Source organism: Haliaeetus albicilla, chromosome 20 (genome assembly GCF_947461875.1).
Source record: "Haliaeetus albicilla chromosome 20, bHalAlb1.1, whole genome shotgun sequence".
NCBI lineage: Eukaryota > Metazoa > Chordata > Aves > Accipitriformes > Accipitridae > Haliaeetus > Haliaeetus albicilla.
Window position 1 is genome coordinate 27300711 of NC_091502.1, and position 15271 is coordinate 27315981.

A 15271-nucleotide genomic window follows, 5' to 3' on the forward strand; every position below is an offset into this window, starting at 1 on the left:
GAGGAAACATTGAGGTTTGTGGTGCAGCTTGAACCTCTGCAGAAAGCTGGCTGCTGGGCTGAACTGTAATTGTTGCCTCTGTCCATTTGTGGCTGTATGTTCTCTCAGGAGAGAGGGACCCTCACCCCAGGACCAGGGGATGGGGTGTGGAGGACAGAGCCCTGTCTGCTGGGGCTGCTCTCTAGGAAGGCAGGTTGACAATGCAAGGCAGAAGACTGAGCCACAGGCCCAAATGACTTGGAGAAGGGAAAGGAGGCAGAAAATGTTGGGGAGAGAGCAGGAAGCACCTGAAGGCTGGTAAGAATTGGGGAGAATTGTCCCAGCTTCCCAAATACCCCGGTGCAGCTGTGCTGGCTGCACTGTTTTTGAACAAGTCCTGCTCCAGCAGCTCTGTGCATCTCTGAGTCAGAGCTGGCGTGCTGTCCTTACCCCCTCTAGCCAGGAGATGTCATTCTGAGCCTGCAGTAGGAACTCACTGGCCTTGCTGTGATGTCTGGAAACCTCTGGCTGACGCAGTGCCTGCCTGGGCTGACAGTGCCAGCTGCCCCATAATGCCTGCGGCAGCTTGGAGCCCACCATTTCTGGGGTTTGCTTTGCAAACACAGGAGAAGTCTTTGTTTCTCCAGTTGTTGATGCAGTTGGTTCCTTGCTGGAGCCGCTGCTGGCTTGCCCTCAGCCCCGGGTGGCCGAGCAGGACCTTTCCCCTCTGCTCCAGCCTTTTGCTGGGCCCATCCCATGGCACCTTCCAAGCCAGAGACTGGCAGTGCCCACAGTCGTGAGCTGAGGTAGTTTCCTGCAGACATGGGTGATCTCTGGCAGGCTGGGAGAGGCTGGTCACCCAGGGAGGAGCAATGTGCATCCCTGGCTGCGTCTGCTGAGGTGCTGCCCGGGGGATCTCTTGTGTTATGATGCGGCATGTGGGGAGCTGCTGTTTCAGCTGGCTGAACATCCGCATTTGGGCTAGGAGAGGTGAGGAAGGGACTTGTACAGCCAGGCCAGGGATTCAGCTTGCACACAGGTTCCCATGTGTCTGCTTGTGACTGCCTTTTGAGAACTGCTGTTCAGTCCTGTCTTCCCCAGAGCCTAGCACTGGGGCTTGCAGGGAGGCTGTGGGAAGTCAGCAAGCAAGGGATTTTGGAGTGACCTGCTCGCAGAAATAGATCCTTCCTAACCTGTGGTGTTTGATAAGAGCTGTAAGCACAGGCCCTGCCTTCTCTGCTGCAGTGGCCTGTGCCACCTCCAGGTTATGTGTGTGTGTTTCACTGCTAACTCACTTTCCCATCTTTTTCTGCTTTCAGAAGATGCTCTGCTGGAAGCTGCGAGGATCAACAACGTTTCAGAAGTCAACAGGTGAGCAGGCTTTACAGAGGTATGAGAGAACAGCACTGCCAAGGGGGTGGGAAGGCAGGAAAGCTCTGTCAGCACTTGGCGAAGGGGTGGGCTCATCCTCGTTGCTCGCTGTGACTCGGCACTTGTTCATGTGTGGGTAGGCATCCCAAGGCAGAGCTCCTGGGATAGAGCAGCGAGGACTGGCTGCTTCCAGAGCCTTTGGGGTGTTCACCTTGCCGTCTTGGATCCTGAGTGGGTCAGAAGGGATGGTGAGCGCAGTTACCTGTGAAGTGGAAGGTGGATCACAGATCCCTGTGCTGGGAGAGGACAAAGCGTGAGGCCGTGCAGTGCAGCGTGGTGCGGATGTACCCCTCCAGGCCAGAAGCCGCAGAGCCTCGTTTGTGGGGGTCTGTCTGTGAACGAGCAACCCTTGTGGGCTCCTCAGCCAGAGCCAGCAGCTCTCCAGCCCACACAGGGGCTTGTGTCCCACAAGGAGCACAGGAGAGAGTTCAGGTCTGCCTGTGCTGCCCAAGCTGACCTGTCAGGGAAGTGACTGGTTGGGTGGCCAAGCACGTGCCTGTTGGGGAGTCGAGCTGTCCGTGTGCTCCTGTCCCACAGGCAATGGGCCTGCAGCGCTCTTGTTGCCATTGGCCTCGCCTGCCTCTGTTGGGGTTGCGCCATGGCATCATTGGGGAGCTCGTCTAGCAGTGTTAAATTTCCTGGGGTGTTAACGAATGAGTGCGTTTCTCAGGCCCAACTTGTGACCAGACCCTGAGAGGCGTGTTTGCTCTCTGCCCACCAAATCCTCCTGCAGCTGTAGCTCTGGGGAGGGACGTGGATTGGCTCAAGTGGTTCCCAGGATGGTTTGTGAGCAGCAGTGCTGCATTAACGAAATATGTCTGCTGGCAGGCCAGCACTGACCTCATCTGCAGCGAGTGCCAGGGACTCAGTCTGGAGCCGTGTGGGGGAAACAAATGTCCTGAAAACGCAGGGTGAAGAGAAGTGTCTGAGAACCAGGCAGAGCTGCTTGTCCAGCAGAGCTTGGCCATCCTGCCTGCTCTCTCTCAGTAACCCAGTGGTGATGAGGTCTCCCACGCCCCACGTGCCACCCTCAACCAGTACAGAATTAAGATTTTTTTTTTTTTTTTTGGTAGCCTGGCAGCTTGCATAGGACAGGAGCGGACATTGCTGCTCTCCTGTGTTCACCACACCTGATGTTTCTCTTTGGCTGAGATCTCCCACCCAGTGCAGGCATCCAGGGAGCTCGGTGCTGCCAACTGCTGTCCTTGCGTCCTTCTGCGGCAGGGGAGGAGAGCCCTCCTGGCCTGCAGCCAGGGGATGCTCCTTCCAGTCTCCGGGATCTCAAGAGGAAGCAGCCTGACTATGCTGCACCCCGGGGCTGAGATCTGGCCTAGATCAAGGACTGAAGAGGATATTAGCATGCAGCTAATTGGCACATGTGTTCTGCTGTTTGTAATTGCAGGAAACTGCTGCTTAGGGATGTCTGGGTGATTTGTGAGCCTGGTCAGGCAGAGCAGTGAGAGGGATGCTCTGTGCTCCCCCTGATTAGGGAAGGGCTGGTGGCTGTACACAGTCCAGCTGTGCTGCACATCCACGGCCTCTCCCTTTGTTTCTGTGCTCTTCCAGTCCCGCTCCCTGGGAAGCTGCCTTCCCCCTGCAGCACCCCCTGTGTTTGGAGCTCCCTGCCTACCTGTGCCTGGCACATGCCTTTGCTGCCGGGCATGGGCAGGGGACTGTGAAAACTACTGACTCTCTCCCTGCTGCAGGCAGCTTCGGCCTCTGCTTTACAACAAGCTTCCACAGCCCAGGAACCCCACGGCTGCTGCAGAGCTGAGAGAGGAGGCAGGAACAGGGCTCTTGCTCTTGCCACCTGCAAGGGGTGAAGCCCAAATTCAGTCTTAGCAGGGCAGGAGTCTGACATTCAGCTGAGCAGTGTGGGCTGCACCCGGGAGAGGGCAGTGCCGTCCACGTAACACTGTTGGTGACTCATCCTCCCCTACCCGGACAGTGCTGTCCCCTGCCTGCTCTCCCCTCTGATCCACACAGCTTGCTGGTGGTGAGTTAGGAGAGGTGAGGCTGGTGTGATAGAGTTTTCTAATACAGCTTTAGACTCATTTAAACTCTCTCCCATGGCCTAGTGTCTTGGTATAATAACTTAAAGGCAGTGAAAAGCTAGTGGTGCGATAGGGCTGGACTCCTGCACGCTGTCTTGCTCGGGCTTCACAGAGCGATGCAAGACACATGTTCTCTGCTGTTCAGCAACCTGTCTCGTTAGGCCGTGCCAGGAAAGCTGAGCAGAGACATGTTGCTGCTCGTGTTGTGGAGCAGTTGCTGATGTTGTTCAGTTCTCCAGCCTTTTGGCTCAAAGACTATTAGAAGAAGCAACCAGATGTTTATAATTCTCCAGACCACGTCCTCTGCTACACGTTCTCTTCATCTGCTGCTGGGGACTTATTTTCCCTTGCTGTGCAAACTGGGGAGCTGGCCTTTTTCAAGTGCCTTGTTCAGCTGATGGCTCGTTGTGGCCCTTTACACATTAAAGCATTGTAATACAATGACTAGGAAATGCAGCCTTTTGGTCTGAAGTGTAGAAAATGGACGTGTGAGAGAAGGTGGTGTGAGGTGCAAAGAAGATAATTTTGAAACCATGAGTTAAGTCATAGTTGTGCTTAACTGCAGCGGGAAAACAGGGTAGAGAGAGGCTCCAAGGCAGTTTGGAGCAGAGGCTGTGCTATAAGCAAAAAACCGAAGAGCTTTTAGGATAACTGCGTCCCTTATCCCAAAAGAGTTGTGTGTTCTCTCTTGGAAGAGAGTGCCTCCATCACCCTAACAGCCACCTGTAGGATGATGGAGTCAAGGCTATCATCCTTGTGGAAAATCCCCATAGAGGATTTGAATGCCAGCAGGGATAACTGGTATCTGTTTCCTAAAATGAATGATAGTCAAAGAACAGGAGGTGTAGAGGCCCTGGCGTGTGTGTCCATAACCTGCTGCCTGTTTTGAGGCTGTGTTCCTGAAAAGTGTGATGATGACCTGGTGCAATGAAGAGTGAAGCAATTTTTCCTGTAGGAATTACTGTAAGGAGGGATTTTATGTGGGGACTTCAGAAATACACCTTAAATACACAGGAACAGGGTGCATGATGTGAAAGATGGAGGGGCAGGAGCAGTAGCATCAGAATCATCAAACAGAGAAGATGCTGGCTTTTTGGAGTCTGGCTCTTCAGAGCAGGTCACCCTTCCAGAATACCTCAGCCTCCCCATCGTCAAGTGTAAATCTTCCAGTGCGGGTCTTCTCACTGCTTCTTTCTGAGTATTTACATCTCATCATCATATTCCTCAAATTAAAGTCAATCACATCAGTTGAGTAGGAAGGTCAGAAGATGGGGTAGTGGCAATGGTTAGAGGAGCACGACATCAGGCAGCTACAGAACTCCTAAACGATATACGGAGAAGTGACAGATAGCAGGGTGCTGCTGTATAAGTGCTTCCACGTGTGTAAGGAAGTGGATGACACTACTCAGATTATGCTGTAATAAAGAGCTCACGTTTCACGAAGCTGCAGGCAAACACGCTGCTTTGTTCCAGCCGTCAGGATGTGAATGGAGTCAGAAAATAAGTGATACAGTTATACAAAATTAAAAGCATTTGATCTTGGAAGCCAAGCTGTCCTATGCCTGTCCAGATCTTCTATCTGGGAACCCAAGCACAGGCAAAGGTGAAAATTGGGCCGAAGGGACTGAAAGGAGGGTTTGTGTCAGGGGCACTTGGGCAGCACGTGAATTTGCCTTGGGCTGGTTAGCAGCTGTGCTTCTGCACTAGCATCTCTCTGATTTTGGGCTAGGATACTTACACAGGCCAGCCAAGCTCTACTCACAAACAGCCTACAGAGCACCTTACTCTGAAAGGCTTTCTCTGGGTCCTTTTTTGCTGCTAGATAGGGAAAGTGATGAGACATAATGAGTGTTAATTCAGCTGGTAACTGGAAATTTCTCAGTTGGGCTTGGAAAGACTAAGGTTGTGAATACTGGAAATGAATGGGAGGCTTTTGTTCAGGGGAATTTCGCGTTATTCTGACCAGCAACTTTTTCCTTGGTTAAGGATGAACAGGCCTTTCAAACAGACCAGGCAGACCTCACATTAACACACACGTTAGTATTGCTGCAGGAAGGATCGCATGTCTAAAGCTTGGATCCAGCCCCTGAGCCGTAGGCTCTCCTCTTCCCTGTCTCCTCTTAGCTCCCAGACAGGTTTTCTCATCTTTACCTGCTTGTTAAATGCAAGAAACCAGGCTGAAATCTTGATCGAGATCAAGGAACATGTTAACTTCTGAGACCATTCCTTTTGGGAGTGTGTGGCAAACCTTCAAGCTATTCCCTTCAAGCCCTTCATGCTGTTAGGCAGTACAGAAGATAACACGTAATTAATGTGGATAGTTTAATTTCCCTCAACCTCAGTTGTTCCACGCATTTGGAGGGAAAGCAAGAAGCAAAGCCATAAAGAATTACTGCCTCAATCCCCCTTGTGTTTATATTCAGTATTTATATTGATTCTCTGTGTTCCAGCTTTGTTTCTTAATAAGCCACCCACAAAAGCGCAGGCTTACAGCGGAGTTTCCTTGCCAGATAAATATGATGGAACAGTATTCTCATAAGCACTGTACGACTGTGACTCATGGAAACACGGTGCATATGTCAGTTGGCTGTTATCAGGCTCATTCACAACAGCAGGCAGCAACCCAAATCTGCATGTTAATGAGATGTGGAGATGACCAGGCGCTCTCCTGCTCTCGGAGGGATCCAGCCAGACATGGTGCTGGGGCAGGAAGCTCCGTGTCAGCTCCTGCAGCTGGTTTTGCTCTCTCCAGGCTGATTTTTAGGTGGAGGGTTGCAGAAACAGCTAAGTCAAGCTTGATTGCCCCAAATGGTGATCTCTCCCTTTTGGTCAAACAGCCGAGAATCACTCATCTTATTGTCTCTGACTCATCATTGCACTGCCTCCTGCCAGACCGTGTCTGTCTCTTCTCCCTTGTTTTGTAGGCAGCAAAGCTCGTCGATCAAGAGATCCCTTCTGCAGCAAGATGGGATTTGGCCCAGCCTCGGCTGCTGGCCATGACAGGGTTACACCCGATAAATGGTCCTGATCCCAATGGCAAGAACACCCTGCTCTGCCCAGTTGGGAGGAGGGTGGTCCCGGTCTGCTACCAGCCTTGCTATTCCCTGCTTCCAGTCCTCTGAGAGCACGACATCTCCCCTTGCTGTCACAGAGAGGTTTGCTGCCCACCAGCATGGTGCTCCAGGGATGTTCAGTCCCCACATAGTTCTAATTCAGATCAGTAGCAGAAACGCTGATGTGGGATGTACTCTGGTGCGTATGGCGTACACAGGGTGTGTGGTGGCAGGGCCAGGCTTCTTTCCCCACCATGAAAATACTTCTGGCCCAGGGCATACACTGTCATGCTGTGTTGGCCTGCTAGTGGGGAAAGATTAAACCTGAGGCTGTGGTCAGCTGCAGGAGACTGAGCTGAAGGATCCAGGGCTGTGTTAGTTGCTGCACTGGCTGAACTGTGTAGTCATGGTGGTGATTTGCCTTCTAATCTATACCTGGCATGGTGGTCAGATGTGCTGGAAAACAAGGTTGCTCTTCTAGAAAGCTGCAAGCCCTTTCTGCTCTGGGGCATGTGTGACATGGCAGGATCTGGACAGTCCTCTCAGCTAGACCAGAGCAGTATTTGTTCTTGTCTTTTATGCCTTTTGTATCTTTTTATGTTTAAATGGCTAGGAGGAGCTGAGATAAGCTGCCAGTACCACAGTAGATCCGTGAAGACGCGTCTGTTTCTGGGTAAAACATTGTGCTCCTGGACGTTGCACTTGTCTCCTTATCAGTTCTCTCCAGCTCAGGGGGTGGACTAGGGGTTCAGCAGCACCTTCTGTTTGCTTCCCATTTCAAGGGTTTGTTAAAGAATTCAGAAACTGCATGTGAAATCACAGACTGGGCAAAAACCCCCTCTGTAGCGAATCAGGCTTTGGTTACCAACTTGGAACAACACCCTCCTCAGTCCTGGAATGGAGTTTTGAAAGTCCCTTGTCTGAAACAAGCCCAAATTGGAGCTGAACATGAGCCATACTCATCAGAGCTTCCTGGAGCTCAGTCCCGTTGGTGGCTTTTCTCTCCTGACCTGGCAGCCCCATTTCTGCCCCCACCAAGCACAAACTGGCAGTTCATGTGGGGTTGTGCTGCCCATGCCACTGTCTGAGGAGAAAGTCGTGCCTGCAGCTGGGAAACCATCAGATCATGGGGAGGAACCGTGGGGAGGGTGTGGGCCTTTATGGGAGGCAATATCCCGTCCCATACCTGTCAGTGCATCTTCCTGTCTCAGAACAATTAGCAGTACTGTGAATATCGTGCGTGCAGCCTTATGCTCGAGGGACACCTGAATGCTTTGTAGCGTAAATGTAGGAGTTATGTCAACGGCTACCAAAGCATGACTGCCTCTGGCCACAAGCCAGACGTGTACCTTATCTTCTGTCCCAAACAGCTGTGAAACATCTTCAGTAGTATCAGTGAGGGAGGGTTAGAGACAGGATTGGAAGTTTATTTATAATTACATTTGTTTCCATTATTTTTTATATTATGCTGTCTGTTTACACTTACCGGGCCTGTATTTGTTAGTATATATCTGAGTTAATGGACACCTGGGTTTTTTAGGATAAACAGATCTTTTTCCTGTAAGCGACCCCTTTAATCTTTTCTCCTAACATGTGGACCAAATTACACAGTACTTTGTTTCAGTGGAAGTTTTTGACTGGTTATTGAGTTTGATTTGGCACGTGGACTTGGGGACTTGGAGCAGATACAACAGCCCAGATTTCTTCATCTTGGTTATGAAATATTGGAGGAGACTTGCGTGCACTGTGCTTTCGCGTATTGGGAAAAACTGAAAGGGGACAGCCTTTACCAGGCAGCACTGCAGCACAGGTTTCCCAAACAGGGCAGCAAGGACTGAGGAGGAAAGATGGGAAATAGTGGTAGCTTCTGTTGTTGCTGCTCAGTTTTTCACTGGTTTTGCAGGAGCATTTTGCTTTAACACTTCCTCTGTAGTGACCTTTTTTCATGCTGCTTGTTGTATTTTGTCCTTCCAGGACTGATGGTGTTTGCACACTGAGTCATAAGACCAATCTCTTTGCAGTTGGTGGCCAGCCAGCCAGCCAGCCACAAGAGACAGAAGAACTCATGCCTCTTTCCAAAACAGCTTTAAACCTTTTACTGTGCCAAAATCCCTCTCCCTAGAAGCAGAGACCAACTTATCTGGCATGGCTGGATACGTGGTAGTTTCTGTATGTGTGGAATACATCTGGTAACCGTCACAGGGTTAATTCCAGTTAATGTAGGTGTTTATCACTCTGGCAGCAGCGAGGCTGAGTGCAGGATAGTCTCCATGTGAGGGAGATGGCCGAGCAGCTCTGGGTTTGGAGAAGTGGCAGCAGCACTGGGAAGGGCAGTCAGCCAGCGTGGAAGTGGCCTGTACAACCACGAGTGATGGTGACGAACGGGAGCAATTATTCTACTTCCCTCACAGCTTGGGAGCCAAGGAGCACCCAGGGAGATGTCAGACAGCAGGTTTAAAACAAATGCAAAGTGCTGCCTTAACGCAGTGCTTACTTAAACTGTGAAACTCAGTGGGTGCTAGGGTGTCTGAAACTCAAGTTCAGATACGTGCAGAGTAAGCCTAGCAGGTAACCACGTGTCACCTCCAGCTCAGAAACCAGTGTGTTGTAGATTGCCAGAAGTTAGTGTATTATCCTCAAATCCCTCTGCAAACAGTGATTACTCATGTTCTTTCCCCAACTATCTGCCAGTGGCCATTGCCAGAGACAGACTGTCAGGCTGGTGTAGTCTTTTTCCAACGCACAACTTAGCTGTTGCATTGCAGTGACTTGGGAAGTCAGCAATGAATCAAGGCTCCTTCAGGTGAGGCTACATTTTCTCTTCCTCCCAAACCTGGTGATGCCAACCGTAGCACACCTTAGCCAGTAGTGAAGCCAGTACTTCTAAATTCTTGCCCTCCCCTGTTCCCTGGGCAGCAGCAGGAGACAGGGTGTGTGCATTCCAGTCCTTTTCTCCCTCTTTCAGCCTGTTTTGAAAAACAAAATCTACTTGCAGTGTTGCAGCATCTCACGGGCCGTGTAGGCATGGGGCAGAGACCAACATCTCACCCTGTCTGTATCAGTCTCTTCATGTTTGCGTTGTGCCACTTTGGCTTTCCTATTGTGTGTGTTCTCGCCTGCGGTGCTTTTGCCCACCCTCTGTGCCCTCAGACAACCCTGCTCTCATCTGGGAGCTTGGTTTGCCTTCTGAAATTCAGATTTATAAGAGCTTCCCTTTGATGTTGGAAATTTATTTCCCGGAGTTTCTCCTTGGCCACTTGCCTCTCCACATGCCCTGTTTGTGCTGTCTGGGTTAGGGACACTGTCCTCTCCGGGACCCCTGTGTCCTCGGAGCAGCCTGCCTGCCTTGGGAGCTGTGGAGAAAATGCTGCTCCTCTCCTTGTCCCTTCCCTTCCTGAGCCTTGCTTGAACCATCTGCACTGACCCTGCCCAATGCTTTGTGGGTTCGCATGTTTTCACGAAGCACCATGGTGTGTTACTGGCCCCAAGACAATCATGAGAGGTTGAGAAGCAGATGCGAGCAGTCTCAGGGAAGACAGCAGCAAGATCAAAGGCTTTTCAGCAGCTTGCCATGTTCTCCTGGACAGATCCTTTCCCTGGCCTCTAACAGGGATTGTGCTTTCATGTTCGGAGATATTGTTGGGTTTGGATGTTTTTCTTCCCTTCCTCTTCTGCAAAGCGGAGGGCAAGTCCCAAGAGGATGAGCAGGTCTGAGGGTGTCCCCCATCCCTGCAGTTAAACAGTGACATATTGGGGAAGGGGTGGGGGAAATGTTTAAGTGGCCGAGAGAAACAGAAGCTATTGTTGTTGCAAAAGTTCAAGTTTCCAGCTTCCTCTTCCTCCACCTGTCAGGAGGGAGCGCTGGGCATGCTCCCGGCACTGAGCACAAACTCAAACATGCCCTCTGGGCTCGGTTGTGAGCACGGTGTCACCGAGTTAGTCACCCAGAACCCCGGCAGCGGGGTGAATAGGAGGCACATCTGTCTGGGGGCAGCGGGGGGAGAAGGCTCATCGCTGCAGCCGACTTGGGCTCTTTTTCTCTTTTGGGTGGATCAAAGTGCTGAAGCTTTGGGAGCTGCTGTCTCGAGGTAAAATAGGGCGTACGCACAAAGCAGTGGGTGCCGCTCTGCCCGGGCTCCTCCGGCAAATTCCAGAGCAGCCAGTGATGTTCTTCTGGCCAGGCCCTGGGCTGCTCCAGAGCCTCTGCTCGTTTCCAGAGAAGTCTTCAGTTCTGCAAAGGGCCCCCATTGCTGCCCTCGGAGGTGAGGCTCTGGAGGGAGAGGGGACATTCGTTGAAGACTGGGACTGGGAGCTGTCACTGCTCGCTTGCAGGCTCTCTAACTGTTAAAACACTGTCAGGAAAATCTGTTCACGCAGAATACCCCATCTGTCTGGAGAAGCGGACGAGCTTTCTGCCCTAAAACCCTAAAAAAAAAAAAAGGTTTTTCTGAAATCCTTAAAATACAAACACACCACCAAACAGAAAAAGCACCCGCTCGTTATTCTTCTAGTGACTGGGTCTTGGTGGTACTGCTGCAGCCGAGGACCAGTTTGTCATTTGAGAAACACTGAAAATGGTGCTAATAGGGCTATATACACCTGAGAAACTCTTAGGAGGTAGGAGTGAGTGTCCTGGATCTTATTTGGTTAAAATGTGGATAAACATCCTAAACATTGATCAGAGAATTTTATTTAATTAAAAAAAAATACTCCTGCTGGTAAATACATTTGGCTGTCTAGGATCTGAGCAGTGGTCATCACTTTATCGATTGTCATATCATTAAATCAGGCGGGGAAAAAATTAATGATGGGCTTGAAGACCCTGAACATAAAGTTCAGTTGTCTAGAAAATCTGTTAAGTTGCTGAGCATCTTGCAATGATTTAAAAAAAAAAAATCCAGCTCCTAAAGGAAATGTCAATGCATATTACGCTAGGTGATGTGATGCTAGTAATTCTCTCGCTGGGCTCGGTCATGTGGCATTCCAGATGCTTACGATTATCTAGATTCCTGAATGGAAAACTACTTGATTAATTCTAGTATCTTAGCTCCCAGCCTGTAATCAAATCCTGCAGCAGAGTCTCCAGCATCCTTCCTGTTGGATGCACTATGTTCTAACATGTTTGGCTGCTGGACTAGGATCTTATTTCATTATTTTTTTACCTAAGAGTGAAGATAAGTCATTGTTCAATAAGCCCTTCCAGTACGTCTGTAGAGGAAAAAAGCCTTCCGGTGAATTAAAAATGTAGTTTTTAGGGGCTCCAAAGTGCTTTAAGTGAAGGTTGCAGTCCTGTCCTCTGTCTCATGAGGAGATGCTGAAGTATTTAGCTGCGGTTCCCATTCATGAGAAAACAAATGTTAAAGTTCATGACATATGGAGGTAAGACCAAGGTTTTGCAGCAGAGCGACCCAGTGGCTGATGGAAGGCGACCAGGACAGTCTGTTTGCGGCTTTAATGTTAAATCATATTAATACTGTGGTCAATTGCAAATGGGCCTAATACTTTGTGAATTACATTAATTAACCCCTGTTAAAGATGTTAATAAGTGGTAGGTGTTGGGCTGTGAGGTTTTAGCTGTCAGACAAAAGTTCGCAGCCTGAAGAGGTATGGCTGCCTTAATCCTGGCTTAGCCGATGCCTTCGTACCTCAGGAGGCTTCGTGTCTGGCTTCCCCCTGCTTCTCCTGGGTTCCCCTGTCAGGCTTCCTCTCCGATGCAGTAGTATTTTCCTTTCTTTTATTTGCTGGATTTTATGTGGCTATTAGACTGTCAGATTGACACACTGTAGAAAGGGGGTGAGGTGGAAGTTACTGTGTTCAAAGTACTTTCAAATGGCCAGGTAAATAAAATGAAATTCAGAAGTAACTTGTACACATCCTTCCATGCCGCTCTAAGAGAAGAATGGAAGATGACTGGGCACCGTGATGGCTGTGAAAGCATTTTCCAAAGCACCTGGGGTGAGTCAGAGGGGAGACCGTAAGATCTCAGTGTAGGTTTCCCCCGTCTCTTGCTGGGTTTGGCTACAGCTCCTTGTGGTTTCTGGGGGAGCTAGGGCTGAAGCTGGTCCCTGCAGTGGCAGCAACCGAGCAGTTCTTCTTCTGAAGGAGCAGCTTTCTGTGCCTGTGCGGAGGATGTGGTGCACATGGTGGCACAGATGGAGCTGCGGTGTGGATTTCTGCTGCAGGCAGTGTCCCTCCAAGCAAGAGCAGGTGACTGCTGTGACGAGCAGTGGCTGTGGATCTGAGTCAGGCTTGCTTATCTCTCTGTTGTGAGTGCAAACACCCTCCATATGCATAGCTGCAATGAGAGCTGATCTCTAAAGATAGCAATCTGCCTGGCATACAGGCTGCCATCATCTGTGTATCTAGGCATGTCCTATGTTACAGGGACAGGAGAGCCTTGTGGCTGCACATGGATATTTCTCCTTTAAGCAGTCTGCTGTCTGGGAGTGGTCTTCAGGCAACACAGCTTGCAGCATGCTCTTGTTGTTTGCTTTCAGAGATTAGTTGCTGGAAGAAGGAGAAAAGCATAAGGACGTATCTTGGGGAGAGCCAAGGCTGGTCCTGTGCAGTACGTCATACTGTAGTTTGCAGGACCATTTGATAATACAGGAGCTGTGACCTGCCTGAAGTTAGTGACGTGCAGATCTGTGTAGCATGGATCTGGTAAGGATTCTGCATGAAAATTTGTTCCTCTGCTACCGTGTAGTATCAAGTACCAAACTTTTTTGGAGCAAGGACCTGTTGTTTACCTGCCAAACAGTTCATTATCATTAAACTTTTAATTGTAACCCTGGTAAAGAGAACATAAATCTTCTGTTAGTGCTGTGGATCATTTACAGAGGTCATGGCCTCCTGAACCACGGTTGGGAGCTATGAATAAAGGCTACTATTCTATTTTATTAGCTGTTGGATCTCAGTCCAAGTGCCTGATGAGCAGTTCAGAGCATCCGGTACCAAGGCACCAGCGCTGGCTACCCCTCCTGTCAAAAAAGGATGGTCAAATTACCCACCTATACCCGTTACCTACATATCATACCTCCACTTGAGTCAGAAGAGTTATCCGACCTGCTAGTTATCCGACTTGGCTGAAGTCATCTGCCTGTTGTCTCTCATGCCCCCACAGTCTCAGTCTAATAGGGCAAAAAGTTCAACTGGAGGGGGATATGGATGATTTTAGGCATCTAACTTGGATGACAGTTATCTGGCTAGTTTCTCAGGTCAGCAGGGAGAGCTGTGTTCAACTATGTTCAAGACAGGAGGCAAAGCTTAGGCATTGGTATTGCTGGTCAGAAATAACTTTAGGATTATATATTTGTTCCTTGGGATAAGTTTTTAGTGAAACCGCTGTAAGGATTTTTCACCAGGTGGAGGAGGGTTTGCAGAGACTTTGAGTACAGCTGTGGGTGTTTGCTGGGCTAGTCTTTGTGGTTTCCTTTATCTTTGTTCCAACTGTAGGAAGAGGAATATGGTACATTTAGCTCCTTTTCACTAATTCCATCCCAGCACTCTTTATTAACCACCTGACAGATTTACCGCCACAGCAGGCTGAGGGCAGTTAATTTGAAAAGGGTCGCCAAGTTCAGGCACGTACCTGTCTTAAGTCCTTAAAGAAGTGGTCTGACTTTTTCAGTGCATGTGAGCAGCCACAGCTGCCATCAAATTCCTTCTCTGTGGATCTGGGGGGATTTTGAAGTGTGGTGCTTGCATGTGTGGAACATGGCTTGTGTTTTCACTTGTGTCTCTCACAGCACGGAGTTTAATGGTAGCTCTTCCCTGTTGCATCTGTGTGGAGGATGTGCTGTGCAGTAATGGCCTCACCCAGAAAGGAAGATGGAAAGCCTCAGTTTGGGAAAAGGAAGGAGGATTTGTGTCTGAAGTCTGAACTTCCCTCTTTCCTTGTGGTCTACAGAGAGAATGGCACTTCCAGATTGTCATTTCATACCATCTGGGTTTGGCACTTGTTTTAGGATGAGCTGAATTAGCTTCTGCAAGGACCCGTCCTTTGCTATTAGCTGTGGGGAAGCATAGGCAGCTAGGGTAGGCTGGACTCCCAGCATTCGCATGCATTTGGCTAGAGGAGGTTGTTTGGATCCCATGGTTGGCCATGAAAGAGAGAAGGTTGGGTAAGTTTGTCTCTATGAAATATTGCTGTTCTTAAGTACTGCTTGGAATCTGGCACTAAGAGTAATAGTGTTGTTGCTGCAGGATCAGAGGATGCAGAAAGGATAGAGAAGCCTTCTGGTGCTTTAGAATCTGAAGAATATAAAAGCCAGCAGAAGCCATGTAGGAACAAAGTTGCTAAAAGGTGCCAGGGCGGGATTAGGGAAACAGTGCAAAGGCTGAGAAAATTTCGCAGAAAAAGCACCAAAGGTTGTTTGATGCCTTGTATTTTTTGCGTTTGTCTCATTTGTTCTCATGTCGTGCACAAAATCTGCAAAATATCTCCTGTTGACATGGGCTTTGGAGATCTGCTGAGCTTTTTCCAAAACCCTAATGGTTGCATTGCAGCCTGATGATCCAAACCTGTCATCAGATTGTAGGTTAATCAGCTTTGCTCTCCATCATGTTGCTGGTTGGTTCTTCAGGTATTAGACTGAATAGAAGAAAGAAATAAAAAATAAAGACGGTTGGCATCGCACCATTTGAAAGGACTGTGCTTGTTATCATCTACCAGCTCATTTCAGTTTGGTAGCTGATGAGAAACTGGACTGAATCAGCTTTTCATGTTGGGTCTTCTAGGCTGCACTGGAGCAG

General features: G+C 49.4%; 1 protein-coding gene across 1 annotated transcript in view; it reads left to right on the forward strand.

Moving 5' to 3' along the window:
- The window catches only part of CLPB (ClpB family mitochondrial disaggregase), an 83502-nt gene that overhangs the window by 3252 nt on the left and 64979 nt on the right, over positions 1-15271 (forward strand). The window contains exon 2 of the mRNA XM_069808712.1: positions 1299-1350. Within this exon, the coding sequence (XP_069664813.1) occupies positions 1299-1350 (52 nt within the window). The remainder of the gene's footprint in view (positions 1-1298; positions 1351-15271) is intronic.